At 38.1% G+C, this 24,234-nt stretch overlaps 1 protein-coding gene across 24 annotated transcripts in view; it reads left to right on the top strand.

Annotated features, from left to right (window-relative positions):
* Nucleotides 1-22,127, top strand: part of LOC107308667 (pituitary adenylate cyclase-activating polypeptide type I receptor) — a 127,023-nt gene extending 104,896 nt beyond the window's left edge. For 3 of the 24 annotated variants that reach the window (XM_032442794.2, XM_015852692.3, XM_015852693.3), the window contains 5 exons: nucleotides 2,659-2,712; nucleotides 5,453-5,536; nucleotides 10,798-10,927; nucleotides 11,125-11,166; nucleotides 14,591-18,673. In XM_032442794.2, the coding sequence (XP_032298685.1) occupies nucleotides 2,659-2,712; nucleotides 5,453-5,536; nucleotides 10,798-10,927; nucleotides 11,125-11,166; nucleotides 14,591-14,800 (520 nt within the window). In that variant the 3' untranslated portion in view covers nucleotides 14,801-18,673. Of the gene's footprint in view, nucleotides 1-2,658; nucleotides 2,713-5,452; nucleotides 5,537-10,797; nucleotides 10,928-11,124; nucleotides 11,167-14,590 lie in introns of all 24 variants that reach the window. The other 21 variants (XM_085539191.1, XM_015852702.3, XM_085539193.1 and 18 more) reach the window with 15 other exon arrangements.
* The last annotated feature ends 2,107 nt before the right edge of the window (nucleotides 22,128-24,234 follow it).

Here is a 24,234-nt window from a genome sequence, read left to right as displayed (position 1 = left end):
TTCTCACAAGACTTCTGTAAGTGACATTATTCATAATAGTAATTGTGTGGTGGGAACTGGGTTACTGGTTAATTAATGTTACCCTAGAGAGTACAAGCACTCAAAGGTTCAGGTTGCGATTACTTAATGTTGAATTCAGTCTTAAAGAAACTGGTTTAAGAAAATGTGTTTTACCTCTGATTGAGCCAATATGAGGTTGTACATGTACCTTACATCCTTGTCTTAGTACTTCACCTGCTGTGCACCAGTGTCATTATAGAGAGAGCTTCCAAACTGTAATTCAACTTACACATTTCTGATTTAACACTGAGATTCCTTGGGTAATTAAAACTCTGCAAGGCCAGGCCTTTTCAACAAAGTCTTAGTTTTCTTTTTTTCATTAAGAATGGTTAGGGAGATAGGTTGAAAATTGGCTCATTGCCCATAGGATTATTCAGTGGTGAGCAAGGCAAGTGAGGCACTAGAATGTCACTGAAGCTACAGAGCTGTAAATTATATAAACTTGATGTATCACCCCAATGCTGAGCTCTGCCAAGTGACCATGCTAAGATTTGTCTGTAATGCTTGAATGTCCACTTCTGCCAGTTTGAGACAATAAATTCATTCAGATTTTACTTGTTTCCTTGGTTTAAAGACAATGAGGCGTAAACTATGTTAAGTATGCATAGTTATCATTTAAAAATGTAAACCTAAGTTGAATACTTTTTAAGTATTTTGTTTGCTGTGGTACATTTTTTTTTTCACTAAACGTGCTATTCTACCCTGAAATTATGATAATGCACCTCCATCAAAGTTGTTCCATCAAAATTATTGGCCAAGAAGTTCAAGTTTCAATTTATTATTGTTAAACAGCTCTTTTCAGCTGTATCTGTGGTCTGCAATCAGTAATCCACCCTCATCCTCTGGAGAGGTGATGGTGGTTTCCACACAGTCATACCACTTTCATGTCACTATTTTGTTGTTCTAATTACTATACCGGCTTTCAGTTACAATGATTAGATATACTTCTGGTGGATTTTTTTTCTCCACATTTATGTGTGGGAGTTTTGTAATCCATTGGACGATTTTGTGAGAATTCCTACATCTTAGTTTCCATCTTGAAGCTCATTGCCTTTAAAAGTCCATAGGAACAAAAAGCAAAAATCTTTAATATGTTCCTCCAAATCACTGAGGATAAAAAAGAAAAAATCTGAGCTCTGTAAGACGCACATGCACAGAACAGAAAAGAGAAAGAAAACTGACTTCCCTCATGTTAAACCAGTGGAAGATCCCTCAAAGAGTAACAGACCAAGAAGCCAAATTAAAAAAAGAAAACCTACATCCATTACAGTCAACTGATTTCAACTGATTTATCTGGACAGAGTGTAAAGGAAATGTAATACTTGTCCTTCTTTATCCAAACTTGCTTTCAGATAGTTCGCACTAGTCAGAAGGTGACCTTAGATTATCTCAGATCCTTTAGAGATGTCAGGAGTTAGTTTTTCAGTTAATTGTTTCAGCAATAAGTAGATCCATAGGTAACTAGACTGAGATCTTCAAAACATGACTGGACTTTTGGACCTGTTTTCAATTGTAGAGCTTTATTCACAGCAGTCAGTAGAGATCTACCCAGTTCACTAAGAAAGTCGTTGATTACAACACCTTCTGTTGTAGACAAGATGTAGGCCAGACAAATCTGGCTCTGTGGTCTGTTTCTCACCATGGACTGCAAGTTTAGCACAAGATGACAAGGTTAGAGGCAGATATCTATAATGTAAGCTTCAAAAGTTAGACGAGATGGGACTAAAGAACAGTGTTACAGAGGAGCACTGATGTTGTTCATTCTGTATGTGGATGAAGGTGGTGGATGAGTCTGCTTGCATGCAAGGTAGAATTGCACAGCCTTTATTTTCTGCCCACATCCAATCTATAATTCCAGGATTTCTCTAAAGGTAGTTTTTGTTTTGTTCTAGTTGCAAAAATTCCTTAGCTATCAAGTAGCAAATGAAAATAAAAAATGCAAGAAAATATTAAATGTGAATAATAGATGGCATGGTTGCATATATATATGTGTATATTCCTATTTTCTCTACCATACAAAATTTCTCCTTTAATTTTGGTTAATTTTGTACTGCATTTTCAGTACTTTATTTCACTGATTTGTTTCTGCATTCTTTTCCTATTGCTATACCTTATGGTTTTTTTCTTTCTTTTTTCCGTGCCCAAGGTGCCTGTCTGTAGGGAGGTTACATAGAAGCATTTGAGCAGGGTGCAAAAAGGTTCTTAATGAGACATGGTTTTAATTTTTATGTTTATTCTATTTTCCCCAAGGCTTTACCTACAGCATATTCAGAGAAAAGCCGCAAACTGCCATTCCCCAAGTGTTATTAATGTCCCAAACCCAGAACCCTGATTTTTCATTATGTATCAACAAAGTCTTGGTTGAAATGAATAACTGTTCCTCTGAATCAGCATTCTCATTTTAGCTCTCTTAAGCATACTTGAGAAACCTGCAAAGCCTTGACTGTATTGTAACAACCTCAAATTTCTATACGGTCTCATCTCCATTAGCTTGCTAGACAGCAAGGTGTTCAGTCTGACAAGATGGTCTTCAGCCACATCATGCATCACTCATTTTATCCTGGGAATGTTAACATTTTCTTTCCCCTTCCACCCTAGCACCCTCCCTCTTCCTCTCAGATGCAGCTGCAGTCCATGCACAGGACACATGCGGTGAGACTCAGCTTGTTTGCCTTTAGCTGTCTAAAGTCTCGTATTTAATCTAAGCAGTCTAGTTGTTGTCTATGGTCAAACTGGGAGACCAGGGCACCTCCATAAGACAATGCATCCTGTATGTCTTAGACACCTCTGTTGCATAGGTCAACCCGACCTCTGGAACTGCTCAATTCTTTCTGTGATTAAGTGAGATAAAGGAAATGGTTCAGATCCTTCTTAGTCACATATAGTTAGATGTGACCAGTTCCATTATGTCTATGCCTACAGAGATCTGAGAATCCTGCCCTAATTTGTCTAATGTTTTGATTTCCGTAGTCTCATGTATATTAATTTTTCTCTTATTTTGCTCTTTTTTTCTCCTCTTCTTTCTGTTTCCTGCCTCCTCTGTCTCTTCTCTTTTTTTCCCATTCTTTCCATCAGTGTTTCAACTTTGCTTAAAAATAAATAAATAATAGAAGAACTAAAAATGGAGGTGGGGGGGGCAAGAGGAAAACTTCTGTCAGTTCTGCATTCAAAAGATTTTGGGTGACTTTGTACTCTCTGACAACATGGAAATGTTAATGGCAGAAAGCAGTGCTAACAGCCTGCTAAAATACTAGCATTTTCCTAAACAGGTGGTTTTCCATTAAGAGCCCACATGTGAACTTAACCTCATTGGCAGTAGAGTAGTCGTTATTTACAGAATCAAGTCTTACCTTTTGGTAATTGCATCAGAAAAACAAATGCTGTCAAGCTAGTTGTTAAGATGAAAACCAAACCTTACCATGTAAAATAGGGCATAATCGATAAAGGAACTGGCCTTAATTAGTGGAGGTTCTTTTGTTCCATATTACCTCTGCAGCTTAAGAATGTCACTGAAGAAAACATGCCACTACAGCACCCCATGACTGAGATTTTTAAAAATGATTGTTGATTTCAGGCAGTTCCTGTTCAGGTTATGTACAATACACCTTCATGAGCTTTATCTCTCAGCACACGCTGACCAGCTCTTTGGTGGTCATAGTTGTTTTGATAAAATGTGTTTCAGATAAGGGGATCAAAAAGTGAGACTCTCAAAATTCATTGTCTCTTTTGAAAGTCTCCATTATAATGAAGAGGAATTTCCTCTAAAACTGTCATCCCCACTTTCAATCAGTCTCAAATATCAATTAATGCACAACTTGGTTCTGTAAAAGATAACAGAACTACAGAACTTTATTACAGACGTGATTTTGTAAAAGAACCAGTCATTTTTGTATTTACTTTCTCAGCTTGATCCAATAAAAGAGGTTCTTTTAGCAGATTGAATAGCAGTTATTTTTTCTGTCTGCTGAATCGTTGCATTCCACAGTACTGTACTTTTTTTCCAGCTCTTCAGCTATAGTATCTAATAATAATGTCAGTTTTTGATTACCCCAAAGGAAAAACAGAACCACATCAAAAAATCTCCATTAAGTGGAAATTACTTAAAAGTGTTGACAGTAGACTGAAGCTTAACTTCAATTTCTTTTATTTCACAGTTCAACTTATAAACTTCCATCTGTGTCTGAGTGAACACAAATCTTAGACCAGGCATATTAGCAGAGCAACAAGAACAGAGTTTGGTTTATCTGAGTAAAGATAGATGCTTGCCTTATAGGCAAACTGTTATAGTCAGTGGAGATTTAGTCAAGGCAGTTAGTGGACCTTGTTGTCCATCCCATCCTGAAGTGGATGTCCAAAATAGGGCAGATATATCCTGACCAACAAGTGCGTACTTCTCTCTTGACTATGTATTCCCTTTGATGATTCTCCATGGAGCATGGACGTTGAGCTCACCTAGACATATAGCCTTCCTTGAGGTGAATCCTGACAAAGTAACCACAGATTGATAACAAAACAGAACGAACAAGAAAAATGCCCCCATAAATGTCAATAAAAAATTCCTATTTTCAATTTTCATCTGTCATAACAGCTGAGAAATTTCTGTCCCTCACATCCTTCACAGTGCTTTCCCATGTTGTTTCAAGATTACCCTTCTTGACAGCTAAGTCAGATTAGAGTCCATCTGGCTAATTTTAAATGTAAACATCCCATACTCCGCAGCAGCCCTTTCTGGAGTGCAGCATGCTAGGATCATGGTCCTGGTCCATACTGTGTGAGCCTGCTGCTTTTATCAGCCCACCTCTTTTAGCGTACGAGACAAAAATAAGAGGTACCTCTGAATCAGCAATGAGACATAGTTTGCATTCTGAGCTCATACGTCAAGAAAGCTGAGCAAAGAAGTGCTGTGATGCCCTCGGCTAGGAGTCTTAAAAAGAGATTCACACCACCACGAGTACCTATGTGTGAAAATGAAGAACAGCCAATCCAACTTCGCCTTAGATTAGTTTCCATCCTACAAGTTTATGTTATATTTGAACGTTCTCCACAAGTGTGCAGTCAACTTTCATTTAATACATTGTTCTGTTACCCTCTGTACACTACCGGACTGCAAAGGCCGTGTGTGTTGTGGACGCGTAACACTGCCTGCCTGCCTCCAGGTTGTTCAGTCTTTGGTTTGTCCGTGAGCCAACGCATCCCAATTGCCAGTGCATTTTATTTTTATGTCGATTTGTTTCTTTTTTTTGCTTCAGTCAAGCAGCTGGTTTGTGCTGTAATTCCATCCTGTTGTGTCCGCTTTCCATCTTTGTGATTTGTCTCATGAAATATGTTGAAAGTGACCTACCTTGGCCTGTTCACAATATGCTGAAAAAAATGCTAATCTTGTCATATTTAGCAGCTGCGTTCAGAAATGCTACTGTAAGCCTAAGAGGGCTAACCAGCACTCTTGCAAGATGTCAGAACTATCAACCATTACCCTGTAAGTGTACTCAATCCTGTGACATTACTGTGTTTGTATGACGCATGTTGCAAGTAAATGATTTGATATGAGCAGAGCGGTAGTAACTGGAGAACAAGCACTCCTTTAGTTCTTGTTGCATGTAGATTTTTTTTTTGTTACTCTGTGCTTTTGCTGATGCACCATGATCAAGGATTTTAAGGCTATTTTAAGGCTATTTTTTTTGTTTTTTTTTTTTTAAATTTTGTAATGATCTCTGATGCTTCTTATGGTTTTGGATGGGGCCTGTATGGAAACTATTAATAGTTGCTCTTTATTATACAGGAAAGTGTTGATCTCTGGTCATACTGGGAGGAAATGTTTCACCCAAAGTTTTCTAGACAACGTGGGTAGAGCAGGCTTGAGTGGATCAGACTCTCAGCTGGTGGAAAACATCTTATTTTTGTGGAACAGAGTGAAGCTCTGACAGTATACAGCCAGAAATGAAGATAAACTATGGTTAATTTAATATTAACTTAATATACTACCTTAACATTCAGTGTCTAGTCAGAAGTCATTGCAGAGATTTGCCTATGGAGGGAAGGCAGCTAGAAAAGTGAAAGACTTAATAGTTTGGAGGCAAGAATTAATCACTTTCTCATTGTGCATCTTACTCTCTGTTACTTGTGCCAGAAGCCCACAGGACTCGCTTAGATGAGATGAGTACCTTCCAGAAATCTCTTTACATTGTATGCTTTCCAGTGGATGTCCTCGTGAACTGTACAGCATGCTTATGAATTCAGAACAGCACTCAGGGATCTCCTGCTGCCAGTGATCCCCAAGGACAGCATGTCTCTGAAGAACAGAATTTGCTGATGTCATTAAGGAAAAAAACATATTTGATATCTTGCAGTTGTTTATTTTATTAGTCTACCCACTAACAAAGCCCATTTTAAGCATGAAAATTGGTATTTGCTGTTTATGATTCTCCATCTCCTCAAGGTAGTTAAGAAATGGATCTGAGAAGATGCTGAAAACGTTCAGTCAATGATCTGGTAGTGTGCAAAAGCAGAGAAAAGAAATAAGGACAAATAGACAAGCAGTCAGAAGGTCCATTTTCTTCATGGAAAGAAGCTTGAATTTAACAGAAATAGTGGTAAAAATACATACATTCAGGAGGAGATAATTTTAAAATATAAACTCCATCACTTAATCTGCAACATGATGCAATTGTAGGCTTCATGTTGGGACTTTGCAGGGAAACAGACTTAATGTGAAGAAGGACTGACAGCTCTCTGAGGTGGCATTCTTTACCTGATGAACAGCAGGAGGAGTTCAGCCTCTACAGAAGGCCAGAAAAAAACCTCTCTGTCCTTCTCATAAACACAACTAAATAATCTTTTTCATACCCCAAAATGAAAATCTCCCTAACTCTCCACTACTTTTCAAGCCCTTGGGCTGAAGATGTGATTTATGCATGAAGGAATTAAGTCACAATCAGTATATTTAGGTGTTTTCTCAGATATTCAAAAGTCGTGTAGATGTAATTAAGCTTCCAGATGGGACACATATCAGTCAAGACCCTTCCTGAAGTTCCTGAATGTCATTTTAACTGATCTTAGCATCCTTTAGATAAAGTAGATATTCTGGTTTTTTAAACAGGAGATCTCCTAAGCATAATACTAACAATGGCATCCTGTGTCTTCATGTTTTGCTCTTTATCTTTCTATTTGAAACACTCCTGCTAGAAATTTTGCATGTATTCATTGCCAAATTAGTATCAAAGTTATAGAACTCTTCTAATTTAAACATTACAAGTCTGTGTATCACAATTCTTGTCACAGACTCATTCTAGGTCCCCTTTGTAGTCAGTGGAGAAACATAGGGTGGGATATTTTAAGGCCTTCTTTAGGGACATCATTCATTCATACACGTATGTGCCTGTTCCTCTTACTGACAATAAGGGGAAAACAAGTGTAGAATTAATTTACCTAAAAATATTAAATAACTTTGATACATTCTGATAAATAGATGCACTGGTTATATATTAGTAGAGTCTATAATAGGATTTGCTGCTTGTTATAGGCATCTATAACAGACAATAACTATCCCTTGGAAGTGCATTTTTCCTCTGCGTAGGCCTTAAAGACATTACATTAATAATTTAAACATAGAAATCTATATTGTGTACATCCAGACCTTGTTGACACGACCACCACAAGCCTTCATTTCATCTCTCCAAAAGTTTTATGTTTGGCCAAATTAATCCCACTGAAGGCATAACATTTAAACCAGACAGTTCTTACTTCCCAAATAGCATAAGTACAAGGTCCTTCTTCAGAGGCTGTGGTTTTGAAGATACTTCGCTTCTTTTGACAGTCTATGATGGACATAATTTTTTGGACTTGAAATTAGCCCCATGGAAGCACCTCCAGTCCCAGTAGAAGTGACACAAGACACAGCTTCAGTGTGATGGGGTTATCTGGAGAGTTTGCTCTAAGCTGTAATTATCTCAGTGATGGAAACAAGACTAAAACCACGGATCTGCTCACCCAATCACTTCTGGAGCTACAGGTCCCCCTGGTGTAGAAGACTCGTATTTTCTGGTAGCTGCCTTCATTCTTGCTGGATAACATCCTAACATATCCAAAACAGATTTTTTTTTCAGTTGTATCTGTAGTTCTGAATCTGGAGGTATACATTTGCTGTGTCACATTCATAGAGGCTGGAAGAAGCTATTCAGGCTCATTGGTGCCTGTTTCATATTCCACAGTGTCTCAAAGTATTTATTTTGTTCATCTGAGGCATAGTTACTACTTTCATTTAGATCACAGTAACTCTAGTTACTACATTCATTTAGATCATAACATCATAACGTCTTCTAGAATCAGGCTTTAGAATGTGGGATAGGAACAATCTACAACATTTAGTAGAAATCACTGACAATTCTAGTCTACAATATGAAATGAGTTTCCATTTCTGATTTCCAATTAATTCCTAGTTGTGTCCTATGTAACATCCATAAGCTCTTCAGCAGTCGCCTGAAAAAATGTGGATTTGCAATGGCAAACTAAATGCATAGTTCCTTCAGAGACAGGTCAAAGTTAGATGACCTTTCTGTTTTCTCTTTGTTTTACTATAAAGATATCTTTCTGTGCACAGAACAGAGGAATATGAAAAAACAGGAAACACCATTGCCTGCAACTTTATGGACTTAAGTTCTGTTAGAATGTACTTTCCATACTATTGGATGGAGTCTAATTTGAAAGATGCTCTTTAGGAAATTAAAGGATGAATAAATAGAGCATCTGCCTCAAGAAAAACTGCAATATATTTTTTATTATTATTATTGCAATAGTTTTTAATAAGTAACTATGAAACATTCTTCAAACTATTGGAGTGTAAACAAAGCTTTTCCCCACCTTTGGAGGACACACCTCTTCCAAACATTTCCCTTTCAAATCCATTAAATGATTATTGTCCTCAGCACTCTCAGATCTATCCCCCAGGCTCTTTCTTTGTCTGAAAGAATATGGGAAGTAAAGAGCTTGCCAATCAAGAGGATGCCATCCTCCTGTTGCACTCCTGAGAATTTCATTGTATTCTTATCCTTAACATCCTCATTTCACCACTGTACATAAGTTTACCCATCTCATAGCAGTTGCTTTAATTCCCTTTTCTTTCTAATGCTCTAAGACACAGTTCAGAAGCATCAGCACATCTTGTTTTTTTTCTTGTTATTAAAGCCTTCTTTTCCTTTTGATAAACCACAGAATCACTAATTTATGGATCTTAATCATCTACAAATTTCAGGTTGTGCTACTTCTTATATTTCGTGTATTTTCTTCATGACTTCTGGGATGCTGTTGAAGACAACATCTCAAATAAGTTGATGATGACATTTTATTTTAAGATCCTACAAACTAATTCTGTGACTAATCAGATTGAATTAATGCCATAAAACTGACTATAGAAAGAGCTTTCCTCTGCATCTTTCCTGAAATGAATCCCCTATGGCTGCAGAGATAAGCCTTACTAACTCACAGGGATGTTGTGACATTTGAATCAAAGGATTTATCCTTTAATTGTTATTGTAATTAATTGTGAACTGAAATAGACTTTGAGAAAAAATGCTTATTTATTCAGTTTACTACCTCCATTTGATTTCTTTGTGTTCCATTACTAGTTTAAGAAACTGTTATATTTCTTACATCCTTTATGGAGATAGCATTCTATTATCTTTTTCACAGTATTAGCATTCCTTTTCATTAATCTGATTGTATGTTCATAGAGCATGAGGTCTAGAAGAGACCTTGAAAAGTTTTTCAGTCTGTTGCTCTGGATTACTCCTGTGTAATTTATTTCGGAGGGCACCAAAGATGGAGTCTCTGTATTTCAACTCACTTCAATGTTTTCTTCTTTCTCTTGTTAAAAAACTTTTAGCCCACATTTAATGTGATAATGTGTGAGAACTCTGCTCTCCTGTTTATGGAGTCTTTCACCCAGACTTGAAATTTGGTCTGCATCAGAATGAAGCATCATTTGTATTTAGTGCCATCTCGGTGCAAGGTCTGTGATGTGCTTTTCATCCTCAGTGCCCAGAGAATGACTAAGGGACACTAGCAAAGAGCTGATGTCCCATTTCTAGTTTAATATTGGAAATAACAGGAGATGTTATCAGAATTCCTTCAGATATTAATCTCTTCACTTTTTCATAAGAAAACTGCATAATTTTTAGGATATTTTAAAGCATGCAATGATCCAACTCAAATCAGTCTGTAGTATGCTCCATAACATGTAAGCAAATGGAATATTTGAATTTGAAAATAATATGGAGCACTTCTGAGGCTCTTCCTGGCTTTTTAGATTTCCTTTTCCTCCATATAGCTCCTTAACTACCTTGAAGAAAATCAGTACTACTTTCCCCCAGACAAATCCTCCAATGGAATTATGCAATCTCATGGGAGGTTTATTGTTGTTTTATGGTAGTAGTTTGAATCCCATACCAAGATTAATTTCTTCAAGAAGAAAGAAATCCCTGCTTATAATAATACAAATCCAAATAACAGTACAGAGTACAACACATCACTAATTTACTATAATTGTACCAGTATGAGGAAGTGGGAGCAAACTACAGTGTGCGTGAAATCACTATTAGGGAACAAATGGGAATGCTGAATATTTGTTTGTATAATTATATGGTGTATATATTTCCCAAATAGTTTCTTTGTTTTCTGCTTTAATTAAAGTACATGCTGTTTATTACAAGGCTGCATTAAAGTTCTTTCACTCTATTGTAACAGGAGATTGGCTCGCTCTACACTACTGCTTATCCCCTTGTTTGGAATTCACTACACGGTCTTTGCTTTTTCTCCGGAAAATGTCAGTAAGCGGGAGAGACTAGTGTTTGAATTGGGACTGGGATCTTTCCAGGTGATTATACAGTGAATTCTGCTTTTGTTAAAACGATCTGTCTATTCGTTATTCTGACTGTGCATGCATAGTTCTCAGACCGCGTGTTTATTCACTTACGTGTATGCTTTGTTTTGTTTGCTTATTAAACTCCAGCTGTTATCTAGCATTTCCTGAAGGGTTTGAATTAGTTTTTCTTTTCTTTCCTGTTTACCTAGGGTTTTGTTGTTGCTGTTCTCTATTGTTTCTTGAACGGGGAGGTAAGACTTTTAATATTTAACCTCCCTCATCCCACCATCTCTATATTCATCCCCATCCCATTTCCTTGTGGGACTAACTGTTATTCTAATCCCTCCTTGTAAATCATCATCTACATATTCCTTCATATCTTAGTATGAATTTCACAGTGTCCCGGCAAAAGAAGGAGAATGCATGATGTCTTTATCAATCCAAAACACAGGCATTTCAAGGCTCACCTAATGGAGGCAATTATTTTGTTAAGTGACTTGTTTCCCAGGAGTCCTAATGTCAATAGAAATGTCTTGAAAGAGAAACTCAGATATTAGCTGAGCTTACTCTCTCTGCAGGTGCTTGTGTCTTCTGATTAACTACACAAGTAAAGTAAATGAGGAGGTTCCTAACTTAGTCATCTTACTTAAGTGGTTAACTCTAAGAGGAATGAATCCTGGCCAATCTGACCATGCTAATACATCACTTAGGCCTCTTCTCACAAAATGAAGATTGGGCACTTTGTGTCACCTGAGAAATTCTTTTATCTGCAAGTGAAGGATAATGTAGTTTTTGTATAGGACTGCCTTGCTTTATTGACTGTCTTCACAAAGCGATCAGTTTGCCCACTCTGGAAGTATTTGTCCTGAAACCAAAAGTCTAATGCTATTTTTCATTGTTCTGCTATATATAAGTGACACTTTTTGTGTAATCATGGAATATCTTGTCTTGGAAGGGACACACAGGGGTCATCAAGTCCATTGCATGGCTACACACAGAACTACACAAAAAAATAAACCATATGTCTGAGAGCATTGTCCACACAATTCTTGAACTCCATCAGGCTTGATGTTATTTAGAAAGTGAGATCACTAATATTTTTAATACACTTCTAATAAGTGATGAAGGCTTAGGAAATATTAAAATTCTAGAATAGCATTCAAGCATGCTTAGGTAGAGAAGTATTCAACAGCTCACTTTGAAGTAATAACTGTGTGTTCTCTTTGTAATCTATGTAGAGAAAACACAATTTCTAGAAGACTCTCTATCTCACTCCAAAGTGGAATTTAAATCAGTTTAAACTAATATTCTTCCAGAGGTGTGTATTTATCTATAAATTGACTAGTTCCTTGCTTAAAGTTCTAACAAGATGAATAAATCCCCAGACACTCTGTCTTGCCTTCGTTCTATGGATTTCAACTAGTTGATATTGTCTATTTTCATTCTGTAGTACTCTAAAGCACTGCAGCTTTAGAGGTGATAACAGGGAGTGCTTCTGTCATGGCTTTTCACATTACGTATTCCCTTATCATTGTGATTGCAAGCGAGACTCTGAAAAACTTGACTAAGACCATGATGAGTAGAGATATAAAAACCTTTTTTCACATGCAACTGACCAACAGTATGTCTTTACCCTCCTGTTGGGCCAAAGAGTCAAGCTTAGGACAATATTACATAATACACTGTACTACAGTTTAAAGTAGTGTTTACAAAGAGTTCTCCATCTTTGAATTTCTGAAAACCTGAAGCTGTTTCTGGTTGCATGTATTTGTGTACATTTGTGTGCCAGTTGTAACTAGGCCTAATTTCCGATTCACCTGTTCTGATTTGCAAATTGAAATTATCCTGACTTTCTTAATTGAACTAAATGAACAAGACTAATCCTTTCTCCATTAATGGAAAAATACCTCCTACTCAATTCTGCCTAAAAGGGAATACGTACTGTTCATCCATTCTTTCTTCCATAAACTCAAAATTGTTGTGCAGTCCAACAGGTATAAAACCACCTTCTGTTTTTCTATTTAGGAAGACTGGGATCATTTATTTTACCACTTTAATTGCAGTAGATATTCCATGTTTGTTCCAATACAGTGTATAGTAGGTGGTCTCTAGCTCAGTGGTTTTCTAACTTCTTTATACAAGAGATTCCTTCTCAGATAAAAATAACAATCTCATTGAGTTCAGAAAACATATGTATACTTTATCTTTGCTCCTGGGCATAGTCAGGAAGACCATGAAAGGACTAGTAGATGAGCACAGTTTTGTGGCTCCATGTAGCTTAGGTGAGCTCTGGATCGCATCTTCCTGTAGTTCCCATGGTGGCTGCATTCATATTCCACCAGATGGCAGCACTGGATATCTGTCTTTCCTGCCCAAACCTGTTGTTTGATGTATTATCTGTCATGCACACTCAAAGAATTGCCAGAAGGTCTGATCTTAAACTAATCTTGACATAAGGACATTTCAAAGTTTCTGCATGGTGTGTCAGTGTTCTTGTAACCACTGTGGTTTATTCTTTTTTGATGTTTTGGTTTGGTTTGGGGAAGTGTTACTTAACCAAACTAACCCAGATAGTTACTTCAGTGCTCTATCTAATCTGTTCCTGTCTATATAACAACAACAACAAAAAGAAAACTAGAAGTTCTAGAATGAGAACATAAGTTTTCCAGTTGGATATATCTTCCCTGCAGTTAGTGCCTTTGCTGTTAAAGCACTTGTACAGCACATTGGAATATGTGGATCCATTATAACAACTGTATTAGTCTACAAAAATCTAGAAATTTCTGCTAAAAGGAAAAGAACTTTTGATACACGAGCTCATTGAAGGCCGGAAAAAATGTTAGGAGGATATCTCCACATTTGTCAGTTCTTATGTTATTTCCTTCCTAAATATGCTACAGAATACTGTTGGAAATGAGTAAATGAATGAGTAAATGTTGGTCCCAGGCAGTACAATCTTTCTTATGTTAAGTCCTTTTTATCTTCTGTACTTATGTACGCGTGTGTATTCACCTATAAATTCACCGGGAAATCAGTGATAAATGGAAAGCAGAAAAATTATCAAAGCATTCATTAATTTTATTTTTATTAATTTTCTGACTGGACTTCTGAACCCAAATTACTTTACTGTTCATGATTTACTGTGCCCATGAAAAAAAGCTCCAGGGAAAGGACTGCTTCATAGATGTACATGGATCCAAGAGCTGTTGTCTACTTAGAGGTGAGCTGAGCACATCAGGCAAAGTTTTCAGTAGACATGTATCCGTTAACTGCAGGTGACAGATCTTTGTGAACAGGTTATTTGATTACTATCCATCATCTTTGGCTCTTTCTTATATGTTTGCTACTGGCCACTGATGAAAATGGGATAATTTTTTCCAGAAAGCTAACTCAAAAACCATGTTTGGGTTAGTACCAAGCACATCTACTAAGAACCTGTGGGCTGATCCCAAGTTATCTGAAGTCAGAGACTCAGAACCCAGGCTGCTTTCCCCACAACATGCCTGGCACTCTTTCAGACATGCAGAAATCACTGTAGATTTCTCTGAAGTAAGGAGCTTAATAGCCTTCAAAATTACTCTTTTTTTTCTTTTTTCTTTTTTTTTATTTTCTGAACTTGATAACTTGTCAGCATGTCCTCGAGCGGCTAAGTACATAAAAAATGACCTTTTGAAGTTTCTCCCTAAAGGTGCAATCAGAAATAAAGAGAAAATGGAGGAGCTGGAAAGTCAACCGGTATTTTGCTGTGGATTTCAAACATCGTCATCCTTCTCTAGCGAGCAGCGGAGTGAACGGGGGGACACAACTCTCCATTCTGAGCAAGAGCAGCTCTCAGATTCGGATGTCCAGCATAAATGCGGAGAATCTAGCGACATGAGCAGCTAAGGAAAACAAATCAATCAACAAACAAACCAAAAACCATCACTTTAAAAAGAAAACAACAACAACAAAAAAAAAAAAGCTCCACAACATTGTTTTGGTGGTGGTGTCAACTTCCTTCCCTTCCCTTCCCTTCCCTTCCCTTCCCTTCCCTTCCCTTCCCTTCCCTTCCCTTCCCTTCCCTTCCCTTCCCTTCCCTTCCCTTCCCTTCCCTTCCCTTCCCTTCCCTTCCCTTCCCTTCCCTTCCCTTCCCTTCCCTTCCCTTCCCTTCCCTTCCCTTCCCTTCCCTTCCCTTCCCTTCCCTTCCCTTCCCTTCCCTTCCTTTCCCTTCCCTTCCCTTCCCTTCCCTTTCCCCTTTTCCCTTTCCCTTTCCCTTTCCTCTTCCCTTTCCTTACCTCCAGAACATTCTTGATGTTTGTAGAGGTGAAAAAGTGAAGGAAGTGTATATATATATCTTTTTAACAATCACTGTAAATACACAACTGTACTCAATGCCATTAATGGAAAAATATTTAAAAGATAAAAACAGGCCAAGCCCACTTGCTCAGTGATTTACATTTCAGAGCATCTGCAAGTAATCCGTTGTCAGTCAAAAGTAACAAGTGATTGCTGTGCAGTTTTGGTCTTTGGTTGCCAAACCAATCCTAATCTGTGAATGGACATACTGGTTATTTTTCAAACTGATTTTCATTTAGTTTTGTATTTTCATTCTTTTTTCCTAGTCCAACATATCTTAGCCCATCACCTGACTTTTGGCATGTGAATTTCCACAGTGTTTCTTTTTTTAGTCTTAGGATGGAGCTAACATGCTTGCGTTAATCATACCAGTGCGTTCAGGAAGAACATCAGAACATTAACTTCATGGCTGGATTCAGTCAGACATACCCAGTGGACTTAAAGGAACTGCTGTGCCAATGTAAAGCTGTACAGCTGTCATCAGACAATGGGGGAACTCCAGGCAAGACCGATGGGATCAGCTGACTTTTTCCATACCCAGGGATGCTTCCGAGAATGCTTTATGTTCTAGCTAAGCTGTGAGTTTTCTAAAAGGGCCATGTAGTTGAGATAAATCTATATTTTTGGCAGTGGTAGACTGAGAGTTGATTGATGGATTGACTGAGTTGTTTGAATAATAAAAATAACCTCTCCTTCCCACCTTGAGAACACAAGTCTGTTCTGAGACAGCGTTTCCCTCCAGATAACCTTGAACCTTTTGCATCCATGTCCAAAACACAGCATGTTTTTATGTAGTACTGTCACATGGTGTGGTGCCTTTGCAACCTGGCTGACTTCTACGTGTCCTGGTTCTTCTCTGCAAGGCATGAGAGGGATCTGGCACGATCATCTTGGAAGGCAAAAGTCTGCTTTTGCTGAGCAATCAAACCGAACAATAAGACGCTATGGAAAGAAAGGATGAAACCTTTGGATGATTTCCCACATCTGGCGTTTTTCTCTCTCTTTGGATAACTCATTTGTTTAAAAGTTGATGTTCTTACTGTCTCTCTTTGAAAACCTGAAACATTCTTTCCAACTTGGCCTTGTAGTTAAAGCCACGACTGGTGCACATCTACTTCAGTCGAATGTCAATGATGTCAATTCTTAACAAGTCTATGTACAGCTCATAAAGGCTTTGATAACTGTACTAGCTCATTCTTCATTTTGGATTTATGATCTGATATGCATATATATATATATCTAAATATATATATGTGTGTGTGTGTGCGTGTATGTGTGTGCATATATTAAAAAAATATATGAAAAATGACATTTCAAATGTGAGGGTATGAACTGGAACTAATAGTAACCAGGAAATTTAAAATTCAGGTTTGTTCTTTGGAGCTGGATCATGGAAAAAGAAAAGAGAATGGTTCAGAGTGTTACTACGAGCTGAACTTTTAATTTCACTGGTTTTTGTTAGTCTGGGTAAAAAGAAGTTTTTATGTCATTTTAAGTACAGGTTTTTAAGAATAACAATAGTTTCCTTATTTTTTTAAAAGGAAAAAAAAAAAGGTCAGGAAGTTGCAAAAGAAGTATTAATTATAAAACTGAACTCTTACATAGTGCTTTAAGGGACCTACTCTGCTCTTGGTTGTAGCAGTGTAATTGAATGTAAAAGTAATTTGAAACAGGCAGAAATGTTGAGATTGATTTCATATCAGTAGAGGATCGTATTCTTTTAAGATGCTTATGTTCCAGTCAGATGCAATCTACCCTGGCACAGAGGACCAGCAAAAAATAATAATAAATTAATCACCTTACTTACATTGAAATGGGAGTTAGATGGTACAAATACCTTTTTTGCAAGTCTTGCTCTGAGAGCAGAATCTTTTCCCCTCTTTCAGGCCATGTGCAAAAAAATCACTGAAGTATTTTAACTGATAGATAAGCGTTTCCTGTCCCATTATATTCTGTTAAAAGCTGTGTGATAGAGTACTCCAAGGAACTCTTTGCATGCCAGAAGGACAATGAAGTGGGAGAATGGCAAAGTCAGATCTATTGGGTATATGAATACTTGGGACTTGGAAAGTGAATGATCTAATATTTGATGAGCAGATAATATTTAGTTTTGTATTTTCTGTGCTATGGCCTTTCACATGGAGTTGTATTGACAGTATTGCAAGTGTATTATTAAAAAAAATGTATCCTAGAAGTATATTTTGCATGAATAGCTGGTGGCTAATTTTCAAGCATTAATAAATTCAAAACTTTGGGGAGGAGTTGAAAGAAAAAGAAATAATTAAATAAGTGTCTCTGGTTGGAGAATTTTTTCATGTTTCAGTCCAGAGCAAAAATGTGTATTTTCATTTTGAGTTTTAACTTTGTTTAATATTATTTTGATTGAGGCTTTTTCTGAGCTTCCTTTTGGATTCTGCTGTTTTACTTCCTCTTCTGCAGTGCTCTGAAATTTGAGTTGGTGGATCTCAGTCCAGTGCCTTATGGGCATTTGTCCTCAACACCAAAACCACCTTTCAGTCATGGACAGTGGAGATCGGGCCCTCAGCTATATTAGAATCAGTACAGAAAAACATTGCTACTGTTAGAATAAAACCACTTCAATTTGGCTTGGAGTTTGGCTTCAGCACATTACTGCTGTTATTATTGTTTTTGCATTCTCAGCAAGAGAGGGCAAGGACTGGTAGTCCCAAAGACTTGGACTTGCCCATTACAGAGCCAATGCTCTAGAGCAAGGCAAGTTGGAGGGAAGTGGAGAGGAAATTTCTGCCATTGGAATCCCTGTGTTTACTGCTCATTGGACAAATTGAAGTCTTTGGTACTTTTCACCAGCACTGAATTTATGAGAACAACTAATTAATCTCTACATACCTAATATGTACTGTATTATACAAACAACCCGTCCTATTATGATTTCTTTTTATTGAAAGTATTGAAATGCTTGCAAAAACTATTCACAGAATCAAAGAATGGCCTGGGTTGAAAAGGACCTCAAAGATCATCTCATTTCAACCCTCCTGTTATGTGCAGGGTCGCCAACCACCAGACCAGGCTGCCCAGAGCCACATCCAGCCTGGCTTTGTTCCCCTTGGTCAGTCTGACTTTTTCACTGTTACTGGAAGGATCGCGCTTCAGGTGTACAGAGTTATCAAAACCAAGTTCTGATGACATCGCACAAATTGCTCTCTCAGAAATCTCTATGTTGTGAATGTATGCTGAAATGTTGGACACGCACAGCCAACCCTCACAGTGGCTGCCATGTCTCTTCATTCCAGAATGGAAGAAACCCAAAAGTGGTTTGCTTCTAGGTGTCTGTAAATATCGATTGAGTGTAACAGTGCTTTGTTTGATTTTCACTGTGAAATATATTTTGGAGCTAGAAAGGCATATGTTATTAACTATGTAATTAAAAGAGAAACAAAAGTGTGCAGTGCTCCTTGAGCCATTTTTTTCTACCATGTCCATAATGTATTTCTAGTCTAATTTTCTTCATTTTGTAACTGTTCTGCATCCTTTGTGAGCATTTACTGTTTTGTTATTGACTTTTTGATGTGCTGATATGACAAAACAATTAACATCCCAAAATGAAAACTAAGATGTGTGTTTCAAAAGGCTTGTTTCCTTGTTGCCTGGTGACCTCAGCTCTTTCTGCCTTCACCTGTATGTGTTTAGTTGTCAATGCTTGTATTTCATACAGGAAATGTACCCAAGTTACTCTGCTTTATGTAAGTACTTGTATCTGAAAACCAGGTGTTAAAATGTGGTGGTGGGAGAAGGGAGAAAGTTGCGAACAGTTAAACTCACACGTTGTATTTGGTGTCCAGCTCCTTCTTTTCAGCAGTTGTTGAACATAGAAACAAATGAGCCAAGAGTGGCAACCACATACTTAGTTCTACTTACTGAATGACAGAAGTGGGCAGGAAGTGACTGGACTGATAATTTGAGATTACACCTGTAATAAGGAATTCTCCTTGGACTTTCTCCTCCATCAATGGCAAGTAGGAAAAACCTTCCAGATAGATAGGGATGTAGAGCAGCTCCTTAATCTTGTACTCAGAGCACAACTGGGTTCTCAGTTTTCTTCAGAAGTAACAAGAAGTGTATGGATCATCAGCCTTTGTGAATCGACTTTTTCCAAAGATCCAGCAGAGTTTTTACCAATTTTAATGATATATATTAGTGATAGAGAAATGGATTTCAAAGTGTTCCACAGCTCAGGGGAAGGACTTCAACAGGTTTTTTTGCAAGCCACTTTCTGGATACATTTGTGCCAGCTGGAACAATTATATTTTGGACAATATAGAATATTAGAGAATCACAGAAGGGGTTGGAAGGGACTTCTGGAAATCTTTTGGTCCAACCCTATGTAAAGCAGCTCCCTAAAGGAGATTGCATGGGTTGGTGTCCAGATGGGTCTTGAATATCTTCAGAGGAGAATCACCATCTCTCTAGGCAGCCTGTGCCAGTTCTCTGTCACCCTCCCAGTCAAGTTTTTCTTCACATTCATATGGAATTTCCTATGTTCCAGATTATGCCCATTGCCCTTTGTTCAATCACTGTGTAGCACTGAAAAAATGCTGGTCCCATCCGTTTGATCCCCACCCTTCAGATACTGATCAGAAGTGATCAGATCCCTCTCAGTCTTCTCTAGGTTCACAGCAACAGGGCTCTCAGCCTGTCCCCACTGGGAGATGCTCCAGGTCCCCACCATCTTTGCAACCCTCCACTGGCCTCCTTCCAGCAGTTCTCTGTCCATCTGGAACGGCAATGATCCAGATGTAGCCTCCCCAAGCAGAGCAGAGGGGAAATTCATCTTCCTTGTACTGCTAGTCATGCTCTGTATGATGCACCCCGGGAACCATGGATCTTCTTGGCCACCAGGGCACACTGCTGACTCATGGTCAACCGCTGGTCAACCTCTGGTCAATGCTTGGTCAACTGTTGGTCAACCATTGACCAACCAGGGTACCATTGGCCTTCTTGGCTACCAGGGCACATTGCTGGCTTATGGTAAACTGTTGGCCACCTGCACACCCACAACTTTCTCTTTTTGACACTGTAAGTATAAACCTTCCCTTTTAAAATTTACTAACCATTTTATTTTTCTCACCTTCCACACTCACTGAAAAGTTATTGTAAAACTCCTGGCAGTGAGAAACATTTTTCTAATTTCCAAACTGAAATAATTTATGGCTTGCTTTTGGTCTTCAAACTAGTCTTGCCTCCAGTTCATTTCACTCTTCCTTAAATATGAACAGCTTTATTTCATATAAAGTCATAGAAGCATAGAATGGCTTGGGTTGGACGGGACCTCCAAAGTCATCTGATTCCAACCTCCCGGCTGTGGGCAGGGTTGCCAACCACTAATCAGACTGGCCACTCAGGAACTCATCAAGCCTGTTGGTTTAAATTATTTATTAATAGTGTTTCAGAGATAATTGCTCATGGCAGTAGTTGTCAGTCAGTGAAGATTTCCGAGTCCATAGACTGTTTATGAAGTGTCAGTGGAGGATCATTAAGGGATATAAATTCATAGGATATATACATATAGCAATAGAAGTTTGTAAGTTTTCTGGAGGAACTTTGTCCTACCTGTGATTATGTAAAGGCTCCCACAGAAAAAAGAAAAAGAAAAAAGATTAAAAAGCTGCAGAAAGTTGATGGTGAGTTATTACAAGCTGTTTTCCTTGGACAATCCTCATGACTGTACTGAATTTCTCAGCTTTCTGCATATAGTGCCATTCAGTCTGTGATGAACTCCTCAGTGCCTCCCATTCAACATATACTCTGAAAAACAGTGGTGAAGAGCTGGTGAGAAGAGCATGACTACTGTTAGTCATCTCTAATCACAGGGAATATTAAATCCTGCTATTGTTCAACAAATTAAACTTCTCCTTCCCACTTTGACTATGCGATTTTCTGTTACTTTCTTTTCCAGTCTTGAGGTTTGATCATATGAACAAATCTTTCAAAGAAATTAGGGTATATAAAATCATTTGCTCTCTGTCTGATTGTGGTCAGGTAAGATGCGTTTCTGTGCCCAGAAAAAAAAGTCATGGTATATAGTACACATTCAGTGAACAAAGATTGCATTTTACCCTTTTTAGGAGCCGGGCATGTGAAGCCTATTCAGAATTGTATTTAAGAGTAATGTTGGGAAGATATGGAGTGTTAATGATGATCTGATGGTAAACTCCATACATATCTGTAGTAAAAAAACTACGTTTGGCTAAATACACATTGTACTTTGTGTATGGAAACTCACCAGCAGAGCTTAAACAATGTTTTGAACCTTGTGATCCTTTCAATTTCTTATGATTAATGTTGCAAATTCCCGTTGGCTTTCTTTTGGGGAATGCACCCATGTGAAGAATTACTGTGTGATAGGACATTGTGTGACACTCTTCAGTGTCTGAAATGACTTAGGCTTCTGGAATATGCCTTTTCTGATAGACTTCAACCTTGCAAAAAAGTCTGAAGAGGCCTTTGTATACCAATATAATCTGTAAAAACATAGTTAGCGTATTCATTCTTATCCCCTTCTTTTTGTCAATTTACTGGCAACAAAATATCCCATCGCTCTGAGATCATATGGAAAGTTGTATTTTGGTTTTTGACTGTGTCAAGGTACAAACATACTGGCCTGTTGGGTCTAATACTTATATTTTTGGGGGGTCAAAACTGGTTTAACTGGTAATGGGATCTGGGGTTATACAGCTTTGTTACAAGGTGGAAAAACATTTATCAATTGCTGGTTTCTAACATTTTTTATTTGTGTTCTGAGAAATTGTTTTTAACATGTAAACTGCTGTAGATGACACAATAAATGTATTATCATTTTGTATACGTCCATTCTGATATAAAATTACATCAAAGAGAAGTTTTTGGAATTCTTGGAGGAGTCTCTGGATTATACTTGGCAAAGTCAGTCCTGGATTAACCAGTGTTGAAATCTTCACTATTGGTGGTCTATGCACATTTTTCCTTTGCCATCAATTAATGGAGTTGTGCTGGGAGGATGTTTAACTCACTATGTAACTATCAAGGATGGCCAAAAAAAGGAATGCAGCACACTATCTGTTATACCTAAAAATCTCTGGACTTCTAAAGTGTAATCTGCAGATCCTTTGGGGCTTGTGTATTATTAGTAAGAGTTCAAAGCAGGAGAAGAAAAACTGTTTTCCTCAAAAGCATTGCCAGTTGGCAAAGGTAGAAAACCATTGGTTTCTTCTGTTTCTAACAAACTTTGATATTTCACTTCTTTTCTAGTCGAAGTAAGCCTCAAGACTTTTATCAGTCATTTTTGGACTCTGCTGTAACAGAGGACTGTATGGTTTCTGAGTTTTCTCCCATATCTTTCTTCAGCTTCAACTGCTGTAATTGTTTGGCTGGCCGCCCTGGATCTTTGAATCCAATACTGCATCTTTCAATTGCCTTACCAAGGTGCAGATATTTTGTGTCTGGTCCTTTGAAGAAGTGAACATATATCTATGAAATCTGAGGTAGGGTTTGTGTCAGGGAGCAGCTAGGACCAACTGGGAGCCAGGAGACAAGGGGAATCGCACGGGCAGTAGGGTTCATCACAGCCCCTCTGAGGGAACAAGGAGACCAGGTTTAAACAGGAGACCATCAGGTGAGTTTGTGGTGACAAGGTAGGTGGAAGGCAGGTCCAAGGCCAGGTCATGATGTCAGGCCATGGTTCAGACCTCCAAGATCCAGTCCAACTGTCCACCCATCACCAATATTTCCCACTAAACCATGTCCCTCAGTACAAGTTTTATTTATCATGGCACAGTTGTCAAACTCTATCTGGGAGTTCTGTTGACTGTCTCAGTAGTTGAGCAATGAGTAACTACTGGACTTCCAAACAGCTGGACACATCTTGACATTTCAGGTTTTAGTCACACGCCCATTAGTTGGGCTTGTCTCCTCTAAAATCTGTTTTTAATCTTAACCCATCAAGGCTATTTATTCAGCCACATTTCCCAGTCTTGCAACATGGCCTGAGGTTGAGTTTTCTGGACAGGAGTCATTTTTGTACAGTAGATGACAAGAGAGTAATAAGATGCTGTAAATGCAAGCACTTACTTAAGCCAATTACATGAATGCTACAATGCTCCTTTAGTAAGCTTTATGTATAGCACTGAGTTCATGTCATGGAGCTGAGCTAAAGGAACAGGCAGGCATGTATTTGTTTTTCCTAACATCCAACCTGAACATCCCCTGGTACAACTTGAGGCCATTCCATCTTGTCCTATCCCATGTACTCAGTTTATACTAAACATGTTTAAATGATACACTTCAGCAATGTCTACTTTAAAAACCCCACTTTTACAGTGTTTTGACTGACTCTGATCCCAGGATTGGATCATAAATACTCTAGCATGATGTGCCCATCAGTTGCTGACTCCAGTTCCTCCATTCAGATTTTCTTTTTCTGGCAAAAATCAGACTAGTTGTTTTTCAAGCATGGGGCTTTCATTTTGTTTTCCTTCATTTAGCTGGATTTGGGTATTGTTTTTTGGGGTTTTTTTGTTTGTTTGTTTATTTGTGGGCTTTTTATTTATTTATTTAAGATACTTTCTCTCGTTTCTCTACACTGCTCTGAAGGTTCAGATGTGGGTGGATTATGCAGGCGTGGGAGTGCAACCTTGGGGAAGCTCAGTGTTGGCAGAGCAGGAAAACAGCTTGCATGAAGGACATTTTGTAATTTGAAGTCCAAACAATCAAGCTTTCAGGAAAAAAAGAATGCTGACACTGTAAGAGTTCAAAATCTGCTCTCGGTGAGAAGTTTCAGTCACCTCATCAATCTGTCTCTTAAAACCCCAAGAGAAATAGCTGAAACTGCTGCTTTTAATCTTCCCAGCTGTTCATGCAATTTGCAAAGTGATTTAAAAATCATATCAGAAGAGTTAAAAATTGTGTCAAAGATGCCAGGCAATTAGAGGAAGACATCTTTTCCCAGCTGATGTGCTTAATGATCATAG

This window comes from Coturnix japonica, chromosome 2 (assembly GCF_054131305.1).
Source record: "Coturnix japonica strain WE chromosome 2, WE-NBRP24, whole genome shotgun sequence".
NCBI classification, from domain to species: Eukaryota; Metazoa; Chordata; class Aves; order Galliformes; family Phasianidae; genus Coturnix; species Coturnix japonica.
Note: the sequence above shows the minus strand (reverse complement) of the source record. Positions and strands in the feature narration are given on the sequence as shown.